Source organism: Littorina saxatilis, linkage group LG1, assembly GCF_037325665.1.
Source record: "Littorina saxatilis isolate snail1 linkage group LG1, US_GU_Lsax_2.0, whole genome shotgun sequence".
Lineage (NCBI taxonomy): Eukaryota > Metazoa > Mollusca > Gastropoda > Littorinimorpha > Littorinidae > Littorina > Littorina saxatilis.
Window position 1 is genome coordinate 24,822,854 of NC_090245.1, and position 25,442 is coordinate 24,848,295.

Consider the following 25,442-nt stretch of genomic DNA (forward strand, 5'->3'; position numbering starts at 1 on the left):
ATTGTAGTAAAAGTGTAGTAACTGTGTATCAACACGCTGGAATGCAGGCGTTAGATGGACTTTACAGGAAGTGACTGAAGCTAACAACTGTCTGAGCGGATATATCCGTACCTGGTCAGATAAGAGTCATATCAGTGGGTACAGATATATCTGTACCTGGGAGACAATGAGTTAATAACATTCCATTGGTACAGTGGAACCTATCTGTAACAAACTCAAGAGACTGACTAAAAGTGGTTGTAATTGACCGGTGGTTGCTATATTGCAAAAACAAAAATCCAAACAAATCACCAGGGATTCTTTGGGCTGGTTGTTGTGGGCAGGTGGTAGTTATTGAGAGGTGGTGGCAGGTTCGACTGTATTTTCCACTTTCACTTTAGCCATACGAAGATAAGAATATTTAGCACACATTATTACATCCTGATTTACCTTAGTCATGTAACCACACTTGTCTGAAAACTACCAAATCAATCCATGTTACACATACACAATGCAAAGCACACAGTCTGGTTATCTTCCCTGTAAGCTACAATGTTCATCTGCATTGCACAAAATAGGAAAAGGGTCAGGCATACCAAGGTACAGCAAAAGTTTCTGGGTAGATCTGGTTGATGACGCTCCTTGTGGTGCTTCATGTTGCCTGCGGTCTTGCTGCGATGACCACACACGTTGCACTCGTACCTGTGAAATGTACAAAGTATAAATCCACAGGGAAAGCCTGGCTGGTTTCAGACAGAAAGCAGGGTAGTTTTCACATGCAAATCATGGAACTGTTTAGCGATAGATTGACAAAGTGTGAGTATAGATCATACCATTTAGTGAAATTTCGATTATACTTATTTTTCTTGAGGAATTTCCGAAACGAAATTGGAGCTGCTATCTGGGCTGGAGTCTCACTACCAAGTCTTTTTTCTATGTGTGTGCACTTGTTTTCAAAGCCTGGAGACTTTGGCTGTGAGCTCACAATTTGTTTTGAACAAGAAGTCTGCACAAAGATGTCTCTGGGAAATAAATTCCAAGCCAGACATGGTGGTCAAACCCAGATTGATAGCGAAGAGCTGATTTATAAGCCAGATGCTCTGTGGACTGAGTCCTCTCCCAGTCAAAACAAGCATAATATCAACAAGTCGCGCAAGGCGAAAATACAACATTTAGTCAAGTAGCTGTCGAACTCACAGAATGAAACTGAACGCAATGCAACGCAGCAAGACCGTATACTCGTAGCATCGTCAGTCCACCGCGCACGGCAAAGGCAGTGAAATTGACAAGAAGAGCGGGGTAGTACTTGCGCTGAGAAGGATAGCACGCTTTTCTGTACCTCTCTTCGTTTTAACTTTCTGAGCGTGTTTTTAATCCAAACATAGCATATCTATATGTTTTTGGAATCAGGAACCGACAAGGAATAAGATGAAAGTGTTTTTAGATTGATTTGGAAAATTTAATTTTGATAATAATTTTTATATATTTAATTTTCAGAGCTTGTTTTTAATCCAAATATAACATATTTATATGTTTTTGGAATTAGCAAATGATGGAGAATAATATGAACGTAAATTTGGATCGTTTTATAATTTTTTTATTTTTTTTACAATTTTCAGATTTTTAATGACCAAAGTCATTAATTAATTTTTAAGCCACCAAGCTGAAATGCAATACCGAAGTCCGGGCTTCGTCGAACATTACTTGACCAAAATTTCAACCAATTTGGTTGAAAAATGAGGGCGTGACAGTGCCGCCTCAACTTTCACGAAAAGCCGGATATGACGTCATCAAAGACATTTATCCAAAAAATGAAAAAAACGTCTGGGGATATCATACCCAGGAACTCTCATGTCAAATTTCATAAAGATCGGTTCAGTAGTTTGGTCTGAGTCGCTCTACACACACGCACACACACATACACCACGACCCTCGTCTCGATTCCCCCCTCTATGTTAAAACATTTAGTCAAAACTTGACTAAATCAGTAAATGTAAAAAGTATGATATTAATCAGTACAGTGAACAGTGAACCCCCCCCCCCCCCCCCCCCCCCGTTTACAATGAAACCCCCTTTTACGACTTTCAACAAATCCAAGAAAATCAAGTCTTAAAAGAGAGGGAATCTGAATTGGAGGTAAATTAACAGAGGCTATAAACAGAACATTTGAGAAAGGAGGGTTTTAAAAGAAGTCTTAAATTGAGGGATGTTAAAAAGGGGGCTCCACTGTAGTAACATCAAAGTGTTTGACAATGTTCTCACCTCCTGTGTGAGCTGTGCACATGCATGTGCCTGGACAAATCCCCCTTCACTCGACAAGCATGGCCGCAAATGTCACATACAAAAGGCTTTTCCTTTGTATGTTTGCGTTCATGTTCGTGCAACTTGTGGGTTACTGCAGTGTAAAAATCACAGAAGCGGCACTTACGGATGGAACCGTTCCTGACATGACGGTCAATGTGAAGAATAAGATTTGACCTGTTTTCATGTTTCTGAGGACAAAACTTGCATCTGAAACAAAATTCAAAACAGCATTTCAGCAATCACACATTCTTGTTCTGGTGCAAATCAGTGAAACAGGTAATGAACACACATGACAACTCAAGCATACATACAGGGACTTGTGAAATATGAACTCGGTCGAACCAGCACACGAACCCTACCCCCCCCCCCCCCCCCCCCCCCCCTGCACACACAGGTCCATAGACACAAAATGAGAAACAGCTGCATAGATGCATAATCACGGCAGGGATAAAACAAATCCTCCACAGTCATACAGACACAAACATGCATGCACAAACATACATTCTTTCTCTTAGTGTCTGTCTTTCCGTTATACACACTGTCACAAAACCTACTTGTACACTCCATTGACTGGCTCTCCAAGCAGATCTTCAGGCAGCTCTGCCTCGGTCACAACGACCCCAAGCTGGCTCGGGTCAAGGTCAATGTAACCCTCCTCTACGTCCTCTGGTTCCTCTTTGATGTCTATATCATCATAGTCAGAGTCATCCTCAGGCTCATCTTTGATTTCTGTGTCGGATAGTTCAATGATTGTCATTTCTTCTTCTATTTCTTCATCATCAGACTCCATAATCTCCAGCTCTGAATCATCAGCTTGTTGGAGTTGCTGATCTGATGTGCTGTTCTGACTCTGCCCAGGATCTGCAGTGTCGTCTTCATCCTGGGACAGCAAGATCACTTCGTCGCTGTCTGGTGAATCAGTGTGATCACCACCAGCTGACGGTCCAGGTTCTTTCTGCTGTTTGTCAGCCATGTTTACTTGCAGCCAACTCTTCCACAGGCAAGGCAAATGACAATTGAGGACAAGCGCTTATCTGTTGCGCAATTCTGTACATGTCTGAAATTAAAAATCAAAGAAAAAGAGCGGTACTAAATTAAAAAAAAATATGTGAAAAGCGGAGGGGACAGGGACAACAATATTTCAGTAATTTTACATCAATGAAATATCCAAGGGACGGCCGCAGTGGTGTAGTGGTAAGACATCGGCCTCCTGATACAGTGATAGGAAGGTCGTGAGTTAAATTACCGGCCGTGGGTTAAGGGTGGAGATTTTTCCGATCTCCCAGGTCAACTTATGTGCAGACCTGCTAGTGCCTTATCCCCCTTCGTGTGTACACGCATGTACACTCATACTTGAACACAAACACAACTTCACACTGTAGTTTCTTTTTCATTTAAACCACAGTTCTAACCACTGAGTGAAATCCGCTTGCAATCAAATTTACATGAGCATTGCGAGGAAAAGAAGTTCATGAAACTATACAAGGTTGTCGTCACCAAGACTGAGACTGGTCTTTTTTGCACAGAATCAAATGACGACATTTATAACAAATGACGTCATTATCAAGATTGGTACATGACGTATTATTGTGCATAATTTCTTTGTGATCCGTTGTGTTTTCGTAAAGATACAGTGTATTTAGTCATGTAAGCGAGAGACACTGGCCTAAAAAATGGCGGCAAAAAGCACATTTTCAGAGAAGGATTTTCGATCCTACATCAAAATAAGAACGGCACTTGGTAAAACGGCCGGTGACATACTTGAAGAGCTGAGAACTGTAAGCCCAGGCACAGCACCATCTCGCGCGACAGTTTTTCGGTGGGCAAAGCATTTCTAATCAGGGAAAACGTCTGTGGAAGATGCAAGGGGAAAAGTGAAGAAACCACCTGTAACCGACAATAAAATGGTGTCCCATGTGCAACGGTTAGTTGATGAAGATCCCCGAGTGAGCAGTCATTTTATCGCCGAAACACTGGACATTTCGTCGTCGTCTGTCTTGAGAATTTTAAAACACAAACTTGGATACACAAAGGTGTGCGCACGATGGGTACCACATTTCCTCACTGAAGAGAACAAGAGGTGTAGGGTTACGTTTGCCCAACGGCTACTCAAGATATACGACGGATGTGATCAAAAACGCTTGGATGAGATCGTGACTGGAGACGAAACTTGGGTGTACTTCTTTGAGCCAAAAAGAAAAGCTCAAAACAAAGCATGGATAAAAACAAGGTGCCAATGCCCCTCGGATCGTGCGAAAAAGTCGCTCCGGCAAGAAGGTTTTATACACAATATTTTATAACACAAAGGGCGTCATTTTTCAAAAACCACGCGAAAAAGGCAGAAGCATCACTGGGGTGTACTACAAGGAAAAAGTTCTTGCTGGCATCGTTCGTTACTACAAGAGAGCCAGACCAACTACAGGATTGAAAGAGATCAAATTACTTCATGATAACGCACCTGCTCACAAATCCAAGGTGGTGAAAGAGTACCTGGAGGAAGAAAACTTTGAAACTTTGCCACATCCTCCCTACTCTCCTGATCTTGCACCCTGTGACTTTTTTTTGTTTCCTCATCTGAAAAGACAATTGGCTGGGCGTCGATTTGACAGTCGATCAGCCCTCGGATCGGCTGTTTTCCAGTGTCTGAACCAGGTGCCAAAAAACGACTTCAAACGGTCATTTCTTGACTGGGTCCAACGACTTAAACTGTGTGTAGCCGCTAAGGGAGAATACTTCGAGGGTTTGAAATAAAAAACAACTGCATCATCTAAAGATTTCCCGGTTTTTGAGACCAGTCTCAGTCTTGGTGACGACAACCTTGTAGTACCTATTAAACTTGTGAGGTACCAAACACAGAAGCACATATACACACACACACACACGTACCTGAACGCAAACACAACTTCACACTGTTGTTTCTTTTTCGTTCAAACCACTATAAGTATATATATAACCACTGAGTGACATCCGTTTGCACTTACATAAACATTAGCATTGCGAGAAAACGAAGCACATGACACTCTATGGTATGAAGCTTAAACCTATGTTAATTAGTACTATCTAAGCTGCGGCCTTTTAATCTTTCTTTTTTGCAAGCACCTGTTATGATTCCCAGACCTGCAGACGACGCAGTCTGCACACGTACTTGACTTCTAAGTTCTTCTTCGTCGATTATAAAGCAAGGAACATTATGCATACAGATCAGCCATGCAACAAATGATTATTGAAATATCAAACTGCAAAACGCTGTTCGTGACACATTGAAAAATGGAAGCGAAATTAAATCAGTATGAGTAAAACAGCAGATTATTTACCATAAACTGATAAAGGGTCAGATGGTCGGCTGCAAATCCTTCCAAAATACTCCAACATTAGATGGAGTGATTTCCCTTGAACTGTCCAGTATGTCGTAAATAGTAATCGTATAGAAAAATACATTAATGCCATACCTTTTGTATATATATCTTTTCCCTGATAAACAAACGTTCTTTTGTTGATGGTCGAAGAATAAGACAATTTCTTGATCAATATCTTATTGGTTAAAATTGTCGTTACAGGATGTTTACTTTCCGGATTTCTCAGTTCGGGTTTCGGCATTCAAGCGTCTGCTATCAGCTGTGGTGGTTTTGCAGTGCATGGAATCTCATTAACTTTAGAGGCACATCAATGAATTAAATCTTTCTTAGTTTACACTCAATACTCGTGTTACAGGTAATTTTGAAGATGGTAAAAACAGTCCATTTTGAGTTTGCTTTTCTGACAAGTGTTTATTGACCTTCAGGTAAGCAGGATCTGCAGCAGTGACTGTTGAGAAGTCGGACAGACTCAAAGATGTATGCAGACAAACTCAAAGATTTAGTCCGGAGAGTTTCCATGAGAGAAGTTTGTTACGTCTGCTTATGTATAATCATCTTTTATTTATTTCGGGTGAAAGACTCTTATTATCTTATTCCAACGTGGCGCAAACGCAGCGAGGCCTACTACTTTGAAAATGGGAAATTTCCTACACCAGAAGAAGCTGTGCCTAAACCCATAGTCACAGACTTGGAGAGTGACGGTATTAATGAAGTTGTCATGGTGACATTTGATGGGAAGTTAAGCGTGCTAGCATTGCCAGAGCAAAGGGAGACGGCAGATGGTTCGTTGCCACATGTGATTGTGAAACATGAAGTGGAGCTTCAACTGAAGAGACCCGGAGAACACATTGCCAAGCCGGTGGTGTTAGAGGCAGGGTACACCTCGCCCTACCTCTCAATGCTGCAAATCAGAAAGCAGGTCAGTCCCAGCGTTAACAAAATGTTTTGAGTCTTTAGTGTTGGTGTATGTATTAGTGAAACCTTCAGGATCGACTTTAATCTGTATATTATGTACACAGGCATTGGCATAGATTTCTAGGAAGTGGCGTATAGGCACCCTCTCTGCGTCTTTACGATAATGTGTGTCAAGTGTATTGCTTACAAAATGTAGCCTTCATCTGTTACAACAGTAACTGTTCACACTCATGAAATTAAAGGTTCTAAAGATCGAGTCCCTGTCTGTTGAATTCAAGCGGTTCAGTTGGACCAGGAATAGAAGAACGAAATGAAAAGGACAGGCTGTAAGCTAAAGCTTTGCAAAGAAAACAAGTCGCGTAAGGCGAAAATACAATATTTAGTCAAGTAGCTGTCGAACTCACAGAATGAAACTGAACGCAATGCCATTTTTCAGCAAGACTGTATACTCGTAGCATCGTCAGTCCACCGCTCATGGCAAAGGCAGTGAAATTGACAAGAAGAGCGGGGTAGTAGTTGCGCTAAGAAGGATAGCACGCTTTTCTGTACCTCTCTTTGTTTTAACTTTCTGAGCGTGTTTTTAATCCAAACATATCATATCTATATGTTTTTGGAATCAGGAACCGACAAGGAATAAGATGAAAGTGTTTTTAAATTGATTTGGACAATTTAATTTTGATAATAATTTTTATATATTTAATTTTGAGAGCTTGTTTTTAATCCGAATATAACATACTTATATGTTTTTGGAATCAGCAAATGATGGAGAATAAGATAAACGTAAATTTTGATCGTTTTATAAATTTTTATTTTTTTTTACAATTTTCAGATTTTTAATGACCAAAGTCATTAATTAATTTTTAAGCCACCAAGCTGAAATGCAATACCGAAGTCCGGGCTTCGTCGAAGATTACTTGACCAAAATTTCAACCAATTTGGTTGAAAAATGAGGGCGTGACAGTGCCGCCTCAACTTTCACGAAAATCTGGATATGACGTCATCAAAGACATTTATCAAAAAAATGAAAAAACCGTTCGGGGATTTCATACCCAGGAACTCTCATGTCAAATTTCATAAAGATCGGTCCAGTAGTTTAGTCTGAATCGCTCTACACACACACACAGACACACACACACACACACACACGCACGCACGCACACCACGACCCTCGTTTCGATTCCCCCTCGATGTTAAAATATTTAGTCCTAACTTGACTAAATATAAAAAGGGAAGAGGCCTCTGCTAACTAAACAAACATTGATGCATGTCAACGTTACTCCATGAAGGCCTGCTTAATGAGAGAGTGTAGAGCGAAAAATTTGAATTTCTAAATTTTTTTCTTTCCAGATTATTGTGCTCGTGACAGATGACTGGCATGTGCTGTGCTTTGATCCTGAATTGAAGTTGCAATGGGAGGTAATCCTTCCTGTGGCCATGAACTGGATTGAGGAGGCTTACACAGTGAAGTCCCTTGGAGCACTGATTACGTCTCACTCGGTGCAGAAGAACGATGGCGGGCTGATCATCATTGGTGGAAACTTCATGCACAAGACCCATCACACGAAAGAGTTACCTTTTGAAAAAACAGAGTAAGTTTGTTATAAATAAAGCTGAAAAAAAGCATTCTGCTAGCAACCAGTATGTGTACATGAATTGTGTGATTGGTATGGTTCCAATAACCCAGCCAACCTATGTTTCCTGCCAACCCTAGAATTTTTTCCCATTAAAAACAAACAAAAACAAAACCCCACCCTTGAAGAAAGAATGAAAAGGCCAGTACTTGGAACAACACCATCAATTAATGCAGATCTGTGCACTGCACTCATAGCCGCTATGTTTTGAAGTTTTAACGCATTTTTCTGTGTTGCAGTGAGTTGGGCAACACAACAATAGAAATAAACAAGGTTGTGGAGGAAGTGGAGAACTTGACTCATTTCTCAACATACGCGCTCAGCGGTGGAAACGGCACCATTCGCTGGCACCACCTGCCTGGGGACTTTGGGGAACAGGCTCACAACATCAAAGTAGGGGTATTATCTTGAGGAGAGAAAGAAATATTTGTGGAAAAGTTGCATTGTTTCTACCTTAAAAAAGATATGTCGTTGTGGCTTGAGTTTTACCTTTATTTTTCTCTTTTTCTATTTTAGACGAAGACATCTGTCAAAAGGGGAGTGTACAGGTAATAGAAGGGGGAGGGGGGGGAGTTATTGTGGTTTTTGACTTGGTAAATTAAAGGTATGTGCTCAAATAATGGATGCAGTTTTATATTGTCTCTTTAGCTAATGAATTTTCAAAATTTGTTTCTGCATCCGATCTCTTGAAGCTTTGTCCCTACTTTTCATCCTGCTCCTGTTTAAACTGTGTTTGTAGTGTTGCAAGTGCTGCGTGATGTATGTCGCATAAAATGTATTTCTGCTATCAATATCATATGTTTTAAAGTGTACCTACCATGTAAGGCCCCTTCAATGAGAAGACACCTCCGAATAAAGGACACCTTCTGTTGTACATTTGATCATTACCTTGACCGAAGTATACCTGTCATGATAGGTCACCTGACAGTTTGTACTGGTCCCAAGGGCGTCCTTTTGTAGCAGGTACCACTGCAAGTTGCATGCATGACTTTAAGAACTTCCATAATGTGTTTCCAGGATCATAAGACAGAGCACCACTGGAAGTTGGGACTGCGTAAAAACAGAAAGCACGCTGGACAGGCACCATGGAAAATGTACAGCAAAGAGTTCAGCAACTACATGGTATGTGCAAGAGTGAAAATATATACAGCAAGAAGATCAGGAAGTCGTAGATAGTATCCTGGCACATGTGCAGTTGTAGCTGCTTAGTTACATGGAAAAAAGCAACTGTTGTTCAAAATTGTCCGTTGACAGTTACAGCTGAAATTAACAAAAGGACAGAAAAACAAAAGCCTCTGTTCTTTTGACGAAGGTGCCCCTGTCCAAAAGTGTGTACAAGCATGTTGCCATTAAATGCATGTTGTATGTATACAGTTCATATTAGATATCATGCATGATATCATCAAACACACTAATGCAATATTGTCTGAAATCTTGTTTCTTTGTTGTTATCCTGATCAAGTTGTCTTTTTCAGCCTCACATGTGGGTAAATAACCAGAACACAAAGCTGACACTGGGTCGCTTTGCCAAAGACATTAAGACCAGCAAGGACAGTGAGACTGAAGAAGACAACGAAGCCAGACATTCCGCTCTGTCGGCGCAGCACATCGTGGGTTACGCTTATGGAGGGCAGCGTCCGCACACCGAATCTGAACACTCCACCAAACCGAACGCTGTGGTTATTCGGGGGCCTCACGGAATTGAAGTGCTGAGCTTGCTGTCGGGACAGCCCCTAAGTCATCTTGAGTTTCCTCAGAGCAACGATATCCACATTGATGTTGATGGGGATAAGGAGCCAGAGAATCTTGTGTGGGACCAGGGGAAGGTGGGTATTGTAGATATAGAAGTGTTTAGGTAGGATATACTCCACGTACAAATCAAGTCTGAAGGTGATTTTAGTGAGCTGTTTCTTGGAATGCTGAAGGTGAAGAAAAGTGAGCTGTCTGAAGAACAATATCTGAAAGTCATTTTAGTAAGCTGTCTGAGGACTGAAACTGCTCATTTTCCAGTGTAAATTTGAGGGGGGAGTTCAATGGAGACTCTGTGTTTGTGTGTGTGTGTACCTGTCTGCATGTCTGTGTCTAAAGCAGACTTTCATGTCATGGTTAACAGCTGTTTAATTAGAAAAGTACAGTTATTTTCAAGGGGGGTTGTCAATGAAGGGGAGATGATAACAATTCTGTAGAACATTGTTTTTATATATTTTTACAGGGTCACACAATGTGTCACCTGGACATTTGGCACGTGTATCCATTCAAGGAGAAACTGGACACGGTTTCGCTCTGCGTTTCTCAGCGCCTCATCTGGCAGCACTCGTGGGCCATGGAAGAAGACGTTTTTTACAAAGTTCCCCCAGTTCTCATGAAAAGGTTATTGCGCAATACACATTTACGTAGTTGAATCTGTGCTTAGATGCCTAGCTGAATATTTAATTAAACCTTTGCTAAAAGGTGATTGTTTTAGCCCAGCAAGGTTAGCAGAACAATGGTGACTGCACGTGAAAGCGAGAAACAAAAAGACCAATTAATACTGTACTCACGTGTTTGACGAAGACGCTACGAATAACAAAGCACGACGTTTCGACCACTGGGGTTTTCCAGCAAGGTTAGGTTAGATAATGTTCGTTTTGGTAGTTCTGTGTAGTCTTGTGACATTTCACCATGAAAGATATGGTTGCTTTGGTTGGAGAAATCATGCTGCCACATTGTACCATGCCATCCGTTTAAAAAAAAGTTTTTTCACTTTGTGTATGTGTGTGTGTTCCGCAAGGGACTAGATTTTTGCTTTAAACTTCGGATAAGATCCTCCAATTGAAGACTATCACACCCCCTCCCTCCTACTCCCCCCCCCCTCCCCTTCTTCTAAGACTTTGCCTTTTTTGTGACCTCTATGTTTTTCTCTATCTAAACTTGACTTCTATCTCCCTTTGACTGGATTTTATTAGATTTTGGCAGTATTAGGAGGGTACCACCGTATATGTTTGAAACAACAATTTTTTTTTTAATGTTTGTTTCCTGTTTATGAATTTCAGTGTGGCGAAAAAGGGAGGACTAATGCGCCATCTGCTTGGTCATCACTTGACCAATGAAGAAGATTACGATCTCATTGCATTTGGTGCGGTGGGAAGAATTTCTTCTTTTGATCTGACTGGCGCCGTTCATTGGCAGGTAAGAATTGTACAGCTGCAAGGGTGTATGACTCAGAGTTTGTATAATTTCTGCACATGTGTTCAGGCATGTGTTTACCAAAGGAAATCTACTGACTAGTCAGTCTAGTACCAAAGCATAGTGAACTAGCAAGAGGGGGGGGCCTTTCTGTGAAATCATGACGCCATGTAGAATGACTCTTTCAAAGAAGACTGCAAGCAGTTAAGAAGGATTGCATACCGTTTCTTTCTTGTAGGTGCATTTTCTAACTACTGAGCAAACAAGGAACAAGGTATGTCATACTGCTGCATGTGAGCTTCAGGACTTTCAGATTTAAAGACACCTAGGGGTGAAGCCTATGCGTTTATTGAATGAAAGCAGCGATATACTGTAAAGTTCATATGCGTTTGTTTAGTAGGATAGTATGAATGTTATTGTGGGGTGTAATATGTTTTGGTACTCATGCATTATATTCTTTCATATTTGTGTGAATGTCTGTTTCAGACTCAGACTTCATGCAAGTGGAGTGAGCTGTCGATCAAGCTGAGACGCAAGTCTGTAAGCCATGTCCCCAGAGAGACGGAGGATGAGTTCATGCAGTCTTTCTCCCCAGGTTTCATCATCATGCCTTTGGAAGTTTCTGACAGAAAGGTATTTAGTGTGTTTTTTTTTAGTGGTTCTTCTTTATAAAATAGTGTGTGATCAGTTCTATAGTTGCCTTCATGTGAAAGTTATTCACAGTTGTTTTCTTCAAGGGGTAAGCGTTTTATCTATTTGCTACCTCTGAGTGTGTCACATGAGGTGTGTGTTTGAGATACAAATATATGGAATTGTTGTTCCATGAGGAAAGTGTTCAACTGGGAGGAAGCGACCCAAATGTCCCAGCAATGGAATAATAAAGTAATGAAAATGAAAAAAAAAACACCAGTTGTACATGTATACTAGCACTTCTAGAGAGCTGATATGAGTTTGTGTCACATTTTTAGATCTGGTAACAAAGGGAAGTAAGCGCTCTAAATGCATACGACATGTGTAATAGAGTAAGTGAGAGTTATTCGGAACCATTCTCCTGGCACCTGAGAGAATAACACGCATTGAAATGACCAAGCGACTTTCATCCTCATTTTGATATTTATCAGATCTCTAAGCAGCGATCTGCCTCATTTGTTTGAGATTATCACTTTTTTAAATCCTTGTCTTTGGCCTTTTATTGCAAACTACGCTGTGCCTCCACTCTGTGTGTCTGTTTCAGGATGTAGCAGCGATTGCTGGCTGGAACACTGTGTCCCTTGTAGATCTGGTGGATGGAACAGTGCTTGCCGAGCATAGCATTCCCTCTGTGCCCACACAGCCCCTAGCCTATGGAGACTTTGACAATGATGGCATGAATGACATCATCCTCATGTGCAAAAAGGGGTAAGTAATGAGTGTGTGTGTGTGTGTACTTGTATGCCTGTGTGTGTACATGAGCATGTGTGTTTTTTGTTTTTGTCTTTCTTTGTGTGTGTGTGTGTGTTACTTTTGTTTTTGTCTTTCTTCATGTGTGTGTGGGGCTGTATGTCAATGTAAGTGTGTATGTGTATTTTCTACCAGCACTTTTTTGCTATTTGCTTAGTAAGGATTTGCAGAAATATGGCAGATTGTTTCTGTCTTCACTTGGATGATTAGTACATGCATTTCTGTCTATTTTCCAGGTTCATTGGATTTACAGTGAAGCAGAAAGCAAATTACGAATACAGCATCTTGTACGCTTCTGCAGTGCTGCTTGCGATTCTTTTTGTGACATGGTTGCTCACTCAACCCTCAGATTTACCCTCAGACGATAAAGACAGATAGCATTGGCCTGTGTTTTATGCATGTTGGGTGTGGAGGGTTTTGAGAGACAGACAGACAGACAGACAGACAGACCATTGTTGGCTCACGTAAGTGTAGCCTATGCGATGCTAACTTTTGTCTGTCTGTGCGTGCGTGCGTGTGTGATAGAAACTTTAACATTTGACTGAACACCGAAATACTAATTTTACCGGGTTATTATCCAAGCAACAGCTTCAAAGTATTGAAGCAATGATCAACATTTCGTCGGCACGTATGTAGATAAAGTGTGTATCCAAAGAAAACGGGTGTTGGTGGGTTTTGGGGAGGGGGGGGGGGGGGGGGGGGGGGGGTAAAAACAGGTGACTGGTTTGTGTTGTGTGTGGTATGTAGACCAGGTCAGGGGTCAAGGTTAGGTCAGATCGCGTGAAGGATTGTGGAAAAGATTCACTTCTCATTTCTAACCGAGCTGCATTCGCCGATTCGGGGAAGACGATTTCACATTGTTCGGTTTCGTAGCGGCTCCAGAAAAAATAGATGAAGAAGATACCAAAGGAGATTTCCTACAGGTTGATCTGCACAGCGTGTTTTCAGTGTCTGCGCGAGGAAGCGCTGTCGAAAGGGCAGTGTCGATCTCAGTGGCAGTCGTGTCCCCGTAAGTAGGCTACAGACAGACAGATCTAGATCTAGCGTCTCCCACTCTTGCACCGTGTCTATGCTTACTGTGTGTGTGTATGTGTGACGGAGTGATTGAGTTTGTGTTACTGTTTGTTGATTTCTTACGGGAGCCTTGAAGGCTTCGCCTCTTGTTTTTATTTATGAGGGTAATGGTATGAGCAATGGTGTGTGTGTGTATTTGTATGTGTGTGTGTGTGTGTGTGTGTGTGAAATTATACCTTTCTGCATCAACAGATGGGTGAAGTGTTGAACACATTCCTTGATTTCAGATGTATAAATGAGTCATTACTGGCATGCGTCAGTGTTCACATCAGCATATCTTTTTTTCCCAACAACAGCTGATCGTAGTGTGTGTGTGTGTGTGTGTGGTCGCTTTTTGTTGCCTTCTTGTTTTGCCAGATTTTATACGTTAAACTTTTTGCACATTTCTACTTTGGATTTAAACTACATTGGGATCCCACGATTTACTAAAGGGTCTTTCCTGGCAAAATTGTATAGGCATAGATAAAAATGTCCACCAAATTACTCGTGTGACTTGGAATAATAGGCTGTGAAAAGTAGGATATGCGCCGAAATGGCTGCGATCTACTGGCCGATGTGAATGCGTGATGTATTGTGTAAAACAATTCCATCTCATACGGCATAGATAAATCCCTGCGCCTTGAAAATGTGCTCAATATAAATTGCATTATAAAAAAAACAAAAAACAAAAACCCAACAACCTGCGCATAGAACTGTACCCACGGAATACGCGCGATATAAGCCTCATATTGATTGATTGAATAAATATGTTTTGATATCTGTGCTTCTTAAAGTGTGTGTGTGTGTGTGTTTGCTTGTCAGATTTCAGATAAGTCTCTTACTCGCAACTTTTTTTGACCTGAAAATTACTTAGGTTGTGACTTACTCTTATTTTGCCCCGGAAAGAAAAATGAAAGGGAGACGTGAGGAAACGTTTGTTTTATTAAAGAACACAGACACATAAGAAAGAGAATACACACACATTTGCCCTGAGTCAGACAAAGAGTCTATCTCAGACACATGCAGAGCATTTTCAGTTCAATGCATCTTTGTGTATCCGTTTTGCCCTCTCTCTCAAATAAACACAAACTGTCTCTCACACACGCAGAGACACTTTGTAATATTCACTCATCACTTTCATCAATATCCTGTAATGAGAGAGATGCATGTCAAGAGATATGGCTCTGATGGTTATGTTGATGCCATCACACGCCTGTATTGGATGCTGTCTGCATACATGATATGGTTATCAGCCACATCACATCTGTTTTATCTACATTTGCAATTCATGTGGTCGAGGTAGAGTGTGTGAAACAATATTACACTGTCAACTGTGCTTTGTCTCTCAGCAAGATCTGACACAGAGAGATGACAGTGAAGTTGTGAATGTACATAAACATTATGGGTGGACACTTGGATCCCTGCTGGCCACATGCTGTTCTTTTCTTGTTTTACGTTTTTATTTGTTCATTTATTGATTTTTGTGCATTTTTTTCTTCTTCTTCTAAACAGTACAGTCTAAGTATAAACAGTATAAAGCGAACACCTTGGGTGATTAAAACGTACACATGCACGCATGCACACACACTGGCACACACACACACACACACACACACACACACACACACACACACACACACAGATTTGTGCAAATGCTCAGTTTTCCACGTGTGCATCAGTTTTTACTTGGGTTTACACAATATCACAATGTTGAAAGTACTAAACACATACATAATGACTTTGTAAATGTCAAGAATAAGAGCTTACGTCAGCTGTGTAGGACAGTTGATTATCAACTTAACATGATAATTAGCTTAATAATGCAATAATTCAAATGCTGGTGACAAAAATGCATGTGATCCCTCTTTCAGATCTTTGCAGTTCACGTGAATTTTTATAAATGATTCACAAAGCAGCACTTCCTGCGGACAGTTTGCTCATAATAAGTAAATTTCAGATACTGGCTTTGTGCTAGCAATTGATACAAGTGCATTAATGAACAACATTGCAAATCAATAACCTACATTTAACAACATAGTAAGTAACTACTATAGACATAAACAGTTACATTTCAGGTCTGAAGTTTTGTAATACTAACATCAAACTTCTCTGAAATAGGGATTGGGACTATACATACAATATGGTCATACAATGGCATTTTGACTAGAATGACGGAATTATACAGGCTATTTATAAATAAATGTGCCTGTAAGTTATGACTGGCATTGAAAAAAAAAGTAAAGAAAACAATAAAATAAATAACAGTTCTGTACAGAATCAAGTAACAGTCATATTCATTTGTAAAAGGTTATGTTTTATGCAGACAAAGGTACACATGTTTCATTCATAGATTGGCAGTGACGGTTAATAATCACTACAGTATCATGTATGGCATACATTTGCTTTTAGATTATGGCATATAGACTTGGATTTCATATGGGTCATCAAAGTTTTGTATCACTGCAAATCTATTACAACAATCTGGAATGTCGGGTGATAAAATCCTACTCATCTTTCAACACGTAAAACAAATTTCCACACAATACTCCAGGTGTACTGTGGAAAGGTGAAAAGATTTTTGAGATATAAAACACACACATTCAAACAGCCCTGCAACACAGTTTAATGTGAGTGGTGTTTTATCAGTGTACATTGTAGATTGCCAAAAAGGATAACTGGGAAAAACAAAATAAATGATCCAAAAAGGGTAAGAATTTAGGTCCTATGAAGTAACATTTACCCAAGATTTGTAAATCCCACACACATTTTCAAATGTCCTACAACTACAGTACATGTACCAGTAACTCTATTGTCTGTAGTATAACCTTAACCCCCATCCCCCACCCACCCCTCTGTTTTTATCCACCCCTCTTTAAAATCTGTCCATCTCTAGCAAGGAAGGGGTGGTACAAGATTTACTGGTAATGGTATGCATGTGTGTGTTGGTGTGACATTCATATTTTGGTGAAACCTGTTTTAAAACCCACTTTAAGACTCCCTCACCCTGAAGAACTTGTTTTCACAGAATTGCTATTCATTTCTATACAAGTACACCTCAATGAACTTTCGTTAAAGACACACACTTCTCTAATTTTGAAGTTTTACAACAGGGGAGGAATAGCACTCTGTATACAGAGAAAAGTGTCATAAGTGGATACCTGAAGCAGATGCTGGGATGGAATTTCTAAATTAAGAGAGGAAAGGAGGTGCTCTTTGGGAGGTGTATACTCTAGTGGCTTTATCTGACAGGTTTCCCTGTAAAATATAATGCTGTTGGTGATTTGAAACAAAACTGATGTTGATATCTGATTGTGTCATATCAGTGATTTATGATTCACATTTGATGTCTGTCTGGTTTTGGGCAATAACAAATATACATGTACCTGCATCACCTTGACGTTTCACTTGTAAAAAAGAATTATGATGATTAATCTCCATGCATGTGAGTCAGATTCTGTGTGTGTGTGTGTGTGTGTGTGTTTGTGTGTGTGTGTGTGTGTGTGTGTTTGTGTGAGTGTATCGGAGAGTGTATGCACATAGATGCATGCATATGTGTGTTTATACTTTTGTACATAACTGAGCAATGGTATTGTATTATTTCAGTATTGCTATTTTGCAGGGTAGACACATGACAGCACACAATAATATAATCTGCTTTCCTTTAAAGGTGGCAGTATTTTAACAAACAACATAAAATCAAGATTCTACTATTGCAATGCAAACACACAAGAAGCCCTATATTCATAGCAAGTAAACACATCTTACAGCGATGTCCCTTACTAGACGAGGAACGAAAAGAAGTGTGGCCGTCACCAACTCCCTTGCAGACCAAACTATACGGCAGTCGACAGGAGTTGGAGAAAACGACAACATTTATCACCAGTGCTGGACTGATTGTGTAACCTCTGCGAACGCCAAGAAGAAGAAGATAGCAAGTAAACAAATACACATCAGTTAAGATCCATGCTTCCTAAAGATTGAAATGAAAAACAGGAGGCAGTGAAGCATGTAAAATTAGTTATTCATGGTTTCATGAATATAATAAACAAACGAAATGGATGGGAATGAATACTACCTGAACATACATTTCACCCTCTCCCCCCTTATATCTCTGCACACACACACACATGCATGCACAACTGCATATCACCTTTCGTCTCTTCTCTCTTAAACCGTTTTTGAAAGTCGTTATGCTGAACTGAGGGTTATCCATCAAGTTAAAGTCATAGTGACCTTACAGAACTCAAAAGTGCAACAATCAATCTAAACACAGATAGACTGCTAACATTCCAAAATTCAGAATCAAAAAACAAGAACTGTAGGTTATTGGAACGTTTAATTATTGACAAAACAAAACATTATTTTATTATTATTATCATCCCAGGCATCTTGCAAGCGAGTTTCATCCACATTTGAGATAAGTTCATTATTTCTATCATAAGTGTTTGTCTGTCGGTCAGCTTCAAAGACCAGTAGGTCGACGTTGTAGTAAATGTAACGTTTTGTTTTGTCCATAGTTAAACGTTCCAATAACCTACAACTCTTGATTTTGTATTCTAAAGTGCAACTTCACACACGTAATCACATTATAAACACAGTACAACTTTTCAAGACTTCCTCCTATGTACTTCCTATAAGATGTAAACAAACTCATGTAAACATAACACGATCTAACCCCACTTACTAAACAGAGCACCTTTAAATGGGTAATTCATACAACATAAGCAAACTTGATAAATAGTACCACAAAACGACAATGGAATCCCCTGGTGTTCAAGTAGAGGCAATATATACACATACTATAAACACACATTTAAATGCACACTAGCCTTATTTTCGTTTGGTTTGAATCAATGAATATGGGTCCGAGTTACCTTTGCAACATCATAATCAAAGCAGTTTGTACAAAATAACACATTATTCTATGCATGTGGAAGAACAGCTCCTTATCTTAAAAACAAGTTTCAGGATTTTTTTGTTTCTCCACTGCGACTGGGCTGGCCAAAACCCTTAAACCGAGACAGCACAGATCTGGGTAAAAGCAACCAAAAGTGAACCTAAATTGCTAAAAAACAAACAGATTTTCTCTATTCTTGAGCTTGTTTTCAGAACAGACATATAACATATCTATATATTTTTTGGATTGGGAAATTATAAAGAAAACAATGAAATCTTGTTTGTGTCTGTTATTGCATTTTCAATTTGAAGCAAACTTTTAATTCACAAATCAATTAATCAATTTTTAAGCTTCAAAGCTGAAATGCAAACCAATTAACTGTCTGAACCGGATAAAGAAGTATTTGATAAAAATTGTCAATGATTTTCATTGAAAAAAGCGGTCGCCACTTTTTTAAAAGTTGGATATTACCTCCTCAAAAGTTTCTATCCAAAAAATGATATATTTTTTTTAAAGGCCTGGGGAAATAATCTGGAAGACTTTACATGTACAGTTTAAAAAAAACAAAACATGCTCAACATTCATGTACACACACACACAAACATATACACCCTCACCTCCCTCTCAATTCCCAGACTACCGAAATACATTTAGTCAAATATTGAAATCTCTCCACACACAAACACACACACACACACACACACACACACACACACACACACACACACACACACACACACATGCATACACAGACACAGACACACCCAAACACACACAGTATGCTTTAGTCATACTGTAGCATCAGAGCAGGTAACAAATTTGCATCAGTGTATGTTGTGCACTATCATGGCAGTGTGAACTAAAGCAGTGTGAAGCTGCAGCAGTCCGGAGTTATTGTCAATCTTCTTTGACCATCACAACGGTAAGAGGCCAAACATATTCAGCATGAACATGCACTGAGTTTTCTTTCACTGTTTCAGCTTCCTTTATGGACTGTATAGTTGTCACTACTACAGCCGAAATTTGCAGCTCAACTTCCAACAACACACACACACCAAAAACTAAAGAGCTGGAGGGCAGGCAATATGCTGTCAAAATGCTGTTCATGAGCAACAACAAAAAACAAAAAAAGACCTGGAGAGTGGACAAAACGGCTGATCTGCTGTTCATGTGTAACACTATAGTGGAAACATGCTTCGAAATATACTGTATATATATATGTATAATGTTTCCTGTCCCTGTACAAGCAATGTTCAGGCAGTAGCACTGGTGGGCACTCCAGCCCTCTTGTTGCAGTAGTGTTCCTTGTGCGCCACAAAGGTGGAGCGATACGTGAAGCTGATGTCACAGTTCTGGCAGTACAGGCCCTCCCTAGCCTTCACGGCATTTCTCTCCTGAGAGGGATGGGGTCCGCTTCCAATCTCCGCCGCAGGTGTAAGTGGAGGCCCAATGAATCTTGGGAAGAGGCTGGCGGCAGATATGGCCAAAGACTGAGCGGCAAAGACTGGCTCCTGTTTTATTATGGGACTGGAGCGTGAAGATGGTGGACTGCTGTGACCTTGACCTGCGCTAGCATGAGAGCTAGAGGAGGACCGGTGTGCTGGGCTTGGAGGTGACCTTGAACGCAGGGGCTGGGAGGTGGAGGGAGGCGTGGCAAAAGTGATTGGCAGTGGTGGATCATTGCAGCTGTCGTCATCTCCCTCCAGCCCTGGCTCTGTCTTCACTCTCACCACATCAACTTTATCAGATGTATTTTCTGCGCTGTTTCTTTCTTCTTCATGAGGGGAACAGTTCGCCGACCTTTGGCGAGTAATGTCTCTGTTCTTTTTCTCAACTTTTACTGTGGTAAGTGTCTCCTCTGGTGAGCTGTCATTTCTCTTGTAATGGTCTCGGACTGGCACAGAACTAGTTTCTGATCTCTGTTCATAGTCTCTGTCTATAGGCTCTTCTTTGATACGAACTGGACTTCTTTTCTCCGAAGAGGACGCCCTCTCTGAACTTCTCCTATCCACAGACCGGGCTCTATCAGGGCTGTTGGACTGAGGGTGGTTTTCCTTCTCCTCCCTGGGGATAACAGAGTGGGAGATTTCCATGTGAGCTCTGAGGTCCTCCACCGACTTGGTCACATAGTCACACAGGCCGCAGCGAGCAAGCTCCTGCATGTACTGGCTGGCGATCTCGTGGATGCGGAAGTGAATGGCTAAGGATCTCTGATCGGGGAACAATTCGCCACACAGCTGACAGGGGTAATCTTCCAAGGGCACCAGAATGTCAACTTTCTCGTAAGCTTTCCTGGAGCGCCTGCGTTTGTAGGGCTCATTCTTCAAACGCAGTAGCTCGACCTCCATGTCTACAGGACCGTGACCTTTGTGATCGCCGTTGGTCTGGATGGGGACCAGAGGAGGCTCCTGGAACTCGATCATGTGCTCGTCAGTGAAGTCCTCCCCGTTGTCTGTGTGCGTTTTGCCGTGCATGCGCATGCCTCTGACCGTGTTGCCGCGGTAGCCACACAGTGTGCACCTGTAGGCGCTGGTGGGATTGTGCACCTTCATGTGCTCTGCCAGGCGCTTGTCGGTGTAGGTGATGTAGTCACAGTGGGAGCAGCGCAGCAGGCACGTCTGAGTCTCCTCAGCGTTGCACAGATGGATCTTGAGCAGGCGGGATGAGGAGAACACGGCCTTGCACTGAGTGCAGTAGTGCTGACTGGGGCTGGGCGACGATCCTTCACTGCTGGGCGAGCCCTGGTCATGGTTGGCAGTGCCCACTATTTCTCCATTGGGAGTCTGTGCTATGATGGTGTGGTCACTGTTCTTGCCATGTGGGCAGTAGTACTCTTTGTGGGCTTTCAGGTTGCTAGCTGAGCTGAACTTGATCTTGCACGGGACACACAAAAACTTGTAGTAAATATCTTCCTGGCCTCCTGATGCCACGGTAGGGGTAAGGGCAGGAATCTTGGAGTTTGACACTGGCGATGTCAGCTGTGGATGACTACCTGACGCAGACTCATGATCTTTACTTACAGGTGGACTGCTCAGCGGGGAACGGCTTGTCCCTTGTTCAGGCGCTGACGTTAGAGTGGAAGACGTTTCAACTTTGATGACGTCTGGCTCAGCCCTTCTAGCAGCAGCAGGAGCTGTGGAAGAAGCTTTGAGTTTGACCCCAGAGCAGTAGTGCTGCTTGTGGATGAGGAAGTTTTCGTGCTTGTAAAAGATAATGTTACAGTCGGTGCATTTACTGACGGCAGGTGGAACGGCCCCAAAAGCGTGCCCTTGGGGAGCAACAGGAAGGCCGGTCATTCCAGCAGCAGCGGCTGCAGCCATAGTCTGAAAGGGGAGGAAGCTCTGGAGGAGAGAGGGGTTCAAAAGGGGAGGAGGGATTGCAGACATAGAGGTGGGGGCGGCAGGAGTCCTGGAGGGGCTTGGGGAGCTAGCACGGCGATCTGACCCCACACTGGATGATCTGGTAGCCAGTGGACTGGAATGTGATGCTGAACGCACTGACGAACTTGATGAGGTCTCTGACTTTTCTCTCTTGATGCTGTGCACCTCTGCTGTGCTGGCCTGCTCTGAGTCTGACTTCTTTTTGCTCAGGTCTAGGGGTAGTTCCTTGACAGATTCACCGGCTTCAGTCTCCGGTGACAACGCTTTTGGTGATTTTCTCTGGTGAGCCTCCTCAGGTGTACGTCTTGGTGAAGACTCAGAAGCTTCAGGAGGGGAGGCTGATTTCTTTGGAGACATTGCTGTTCTTGGAGAAGCTGGAGGCCCCACACTGGCAGCATGAGCAGCAGCAGCAGCGGCGGCATTGTGAATAGACTGCACCAGCACCGTAGGCAGTGGAATGGCCATGCTGGTGATGCCTGACGGTGTCATGACAGGAGCGGTCAGTATCATAGCGGCTTGACCTCCAGGCATGACTGCACCACCGGGGGTCAGACCACCGGCCTCACTGGCCATGGCTTGTCCTGGAGGGAAGAACATACCGCTCTGGCTGAGAGCTGCAAGCTGCAGAGGTGTGGCAGTGGATAGGTCGGCGGGAATGCCAAGGGAAGCTGCGTGGTGAGCCGACATGGCAAACGGTGGTGCTTCAGGCTGCTTGAGCTCAGCAGACGGCCTCCCCACCTGGCGCATGGAGCAGTAGTGCTCCTTGTGGCAGCGGAAGGTGCCCATGGACGAGAACTGGATGTTGCACTCCTGGCAGTAGGTGGCGCTGCTGGGAACAGAGCTGCCCGCCGGAGAGGACCCGGCCCTGGCTGAAGTGGCAGAACCCCCTGTTTCCTCCAGAGGACGATTGTGGATACGCATGTGGCGGTTGAGGCTGGCGGGCTTGTCGGCCCTGTAGGAACACAAGGGGCACTGGAAGACCTGGGTGTCCAGACAAGCCGACTTGGCCGGGGGAGGGGAGGCGGAGCTACGACCGGAGCCGTTGGTGTCTGTAGCAGCGGCGGGTCTCTTCTTGCCAACACTGCTGGCTGCTTTGCTTGGTGACACCTGGGATATGTGTGGGCTTTCCATGCTTTCTTCCTGCTTCACCCTCACCATTTCTGAAATGCAGATGAAGACACAAAATAAACTCTGCGTTTTTTCAGCTTTTCTCCGTGCACAAAACTAATGAACGGCATACAACAAAAATAGAAATTAGAGCAGGAGTTTGGTTAATGGAGAGCACCAATAAATTGTAGATAATCTGTTCATACTTCTGTTTTCAATATGAAATATATTAACAAAACAGCCACTGCTGCATGCACGTGTGTTCAAGAATGCAATTTTTACTAAGAGGCATTATGTGTTTTTCATGGACCTAAATGCAAAGTCTGCATACTTAAAGCTCACATACATTTGAATATAAACAAGATTCATGAAGACAATTTATCTTGCAATAGCATCTATCTTTTAAACAAATGGCTTGAAACGCATCTCACCTGTCTGCAAACTACCCTGGCTACTGTTATCAGAACTCCGTCTGGACTTGGGCCGAGGACTGACAATGTGTTCTGATCTCTTCTTGGAACAGTAATAGCTGAGATGACCTTGAAGTGTCCTTGGGCTGCTGAACCTCACCCCACAGAATGGACAACCGTAGATCAGTGCCGCTGTTAAAGAGAAAAAGTAAAATGATAATCAGTTTGGATTCTTCACCAATCAAAACAACTTCTCTCAGAGGAAAAAAACTAGTAGGTGTGATTAAAAATTGTTTTTAAAATCGGGAACCAAAAATTCAGCTAAAAAGTAAGTATTTTATAAAAATCACAAACAACAACATAACGAGCAACATCCCAAGTAGCTGTAGCAGCAACCTGTAAATCCAAAACAACTGTCTGAAATGCAGCCATGCATGAATGTTCATTCCAGTTTAAAAGTGTTCTTACACAACCTGTCAAAGACAAACAGAGAACTTTGATTTACCAAGAGTTATGTATTAAACAAACATGAATTATGCAATATAGACAAGTATTGCCTGGACAGCCCAACTCGTCATAAGAACATGAATATTACCTTTCAGGAATTGAATAAACTGAAAGTATGCATGCCAAACTGAAAATCAGCATATCAAGGTGACTTCTTCTGACTGTACTGTTTCTGAAAAATTGCGACATACTGGAGAAATTGCGACATACTGGGACCCTGTGTGATAGGAGATAATAGAAAGATAACCCGTAAGCAGTAAAGACAGAGGGAAAATGCAGCAATTATAATAGATACAGTCATCCTTTTATCTGTTGATAAAACCTCAACCGATAACTATCGGAGATTAATTCTTGCTGATCTGTCTGTTCTTGATTTCTTTATTTTCAAATTCATGTCTCTGCTTTTATCTAAGCCAGACAATCTTTATCCTTTTCACCTAGCTTGCACTTTAACCCAAGACATCATTTGATTTAAATAGAACACATGCAGTAAAACAAAAAAATGCACAATAGTAGGGCAAAAACCGGCTTTCTCTTCTTGAGTGACTGTATGATGCTACATTGAAGTTCTTCATCTTTAAACTTACAGAACAAATTCTTTTTTTGTGTGTAGAAGCAGTCCTCAATGGGACATGAAGAAGACATCAGGGTCAAGACTGTCATACCTTCTGTGGTCACTTCCGTAGTAACATGAGTGCAGTATACCTCTTTGACTTTTTTCCTGTTCATTTAATTCATTTAAAATCTATCACTGTCAAATTGTATGAAATAATAACCAAAAAAACTAACCATGACCAGGTGGAGAGGGTTGTTGTACAGCCGACGCTGACTGTTGCAGTGGTGGAGTAACTGAAGACGGGGGTCTCTCAGGGGCTGTTGGCAAGGGGGACACGGGAGCCATTGACATTTCTCTATCCGCCAACGACAGGTCTTCAAGGTCAAATACGAAGTTCGCTCGCAGCTCTGTACCAATGTCAACATCCGACACAATTTCACACCAGATTCTTCCACCTGTTGAAAAGAAAAGGGGTTGGATGTTTACTGTCTAGTTATTGAATATATAAATTGTTTGAAAAATAAACAAAAACTAACCATGACCAGGTTATTTTTATTGACCATTATTTTATTTTTATTGTTTAGTTATTGGTTCTTGGTTTCTTCAACTCACAGTTTAGGATAAAGCTAACGAGAGAGCACTTCAATACTGACATAAGCTCATCAAAAAAAGTCTCCGTCCAATAAAGTTTTTCCCTTACTAGCAGTTAGAAAAAGACTAGAAAAAAATGTATTCCTAATAA

General features: G+C 41.7%; 2 protein-coding genes and 1 long non-coding RNA gene across 3 annotated transcripts in view; 1 reads left to right on the forward strand and 2 right to left on the reverse strand.

The window, feature by feature from the left end:
- The window catches only part of LOC138965607 (uncharacterized), a 117,540-nt gene that overhangs the window by 12,680 nt on the left and 79,418 nt on the right, over positions 1–25,442 (reverse strand). The window lies entirely within an intron of this gene.
- LOC138965309 (uncharacterized) lies at positions 5,869–13,459 on the forward strand. The gene is made up of 10 exons (XM_070337444.1): positions 5,869–6,558; positions 7,902–8,143; positions 8,425–8,578; positions 9,203–9,307; positions 9,661–10,011; positions 10,398–10,555; positions 11,218–11,353; positions 11,837–11,983; positions 12,585–12,748; positions 13,027–13,459. Exons 1-10 carry the CDS (start codon positions 6,115–6,117, stop codon positions 13,166–13,168), a joined length of 2,043 nt encoding a protein of 680 aa, XP_070193545.1. The 5' UTR covers positions 5,869–6,114; the 3' UTR covers positions 13,169–13,459.
- LOC138965467 (zinc finger protein ZFPM1-like) overlaps positions 16,700–25,442 on the reverse strand; it is a 42,126-nt gene continuing 33,383 nt past the window's right edge. The window contains exons 6-8 of the mRNA XM_070337632.1: positions 24,934–25,155; positions 23,659–23,829; positions 16,700–23,280 (exon numbers count right to left, since the gene is read on the reverse strand). Coding sequence (XP_070193733.1) covers positions 19,994–23,280; positions 23,659–23,829; positions 24,934–25,155 — 3,680 coding nt within the window. The 3' untranslated portion in view covers positions 16,700–19,993. The remainder of the gene's footprint in view (positions 23,281–23,658; positions 23,830–24,933; positions 25,156–25,442) is intronic.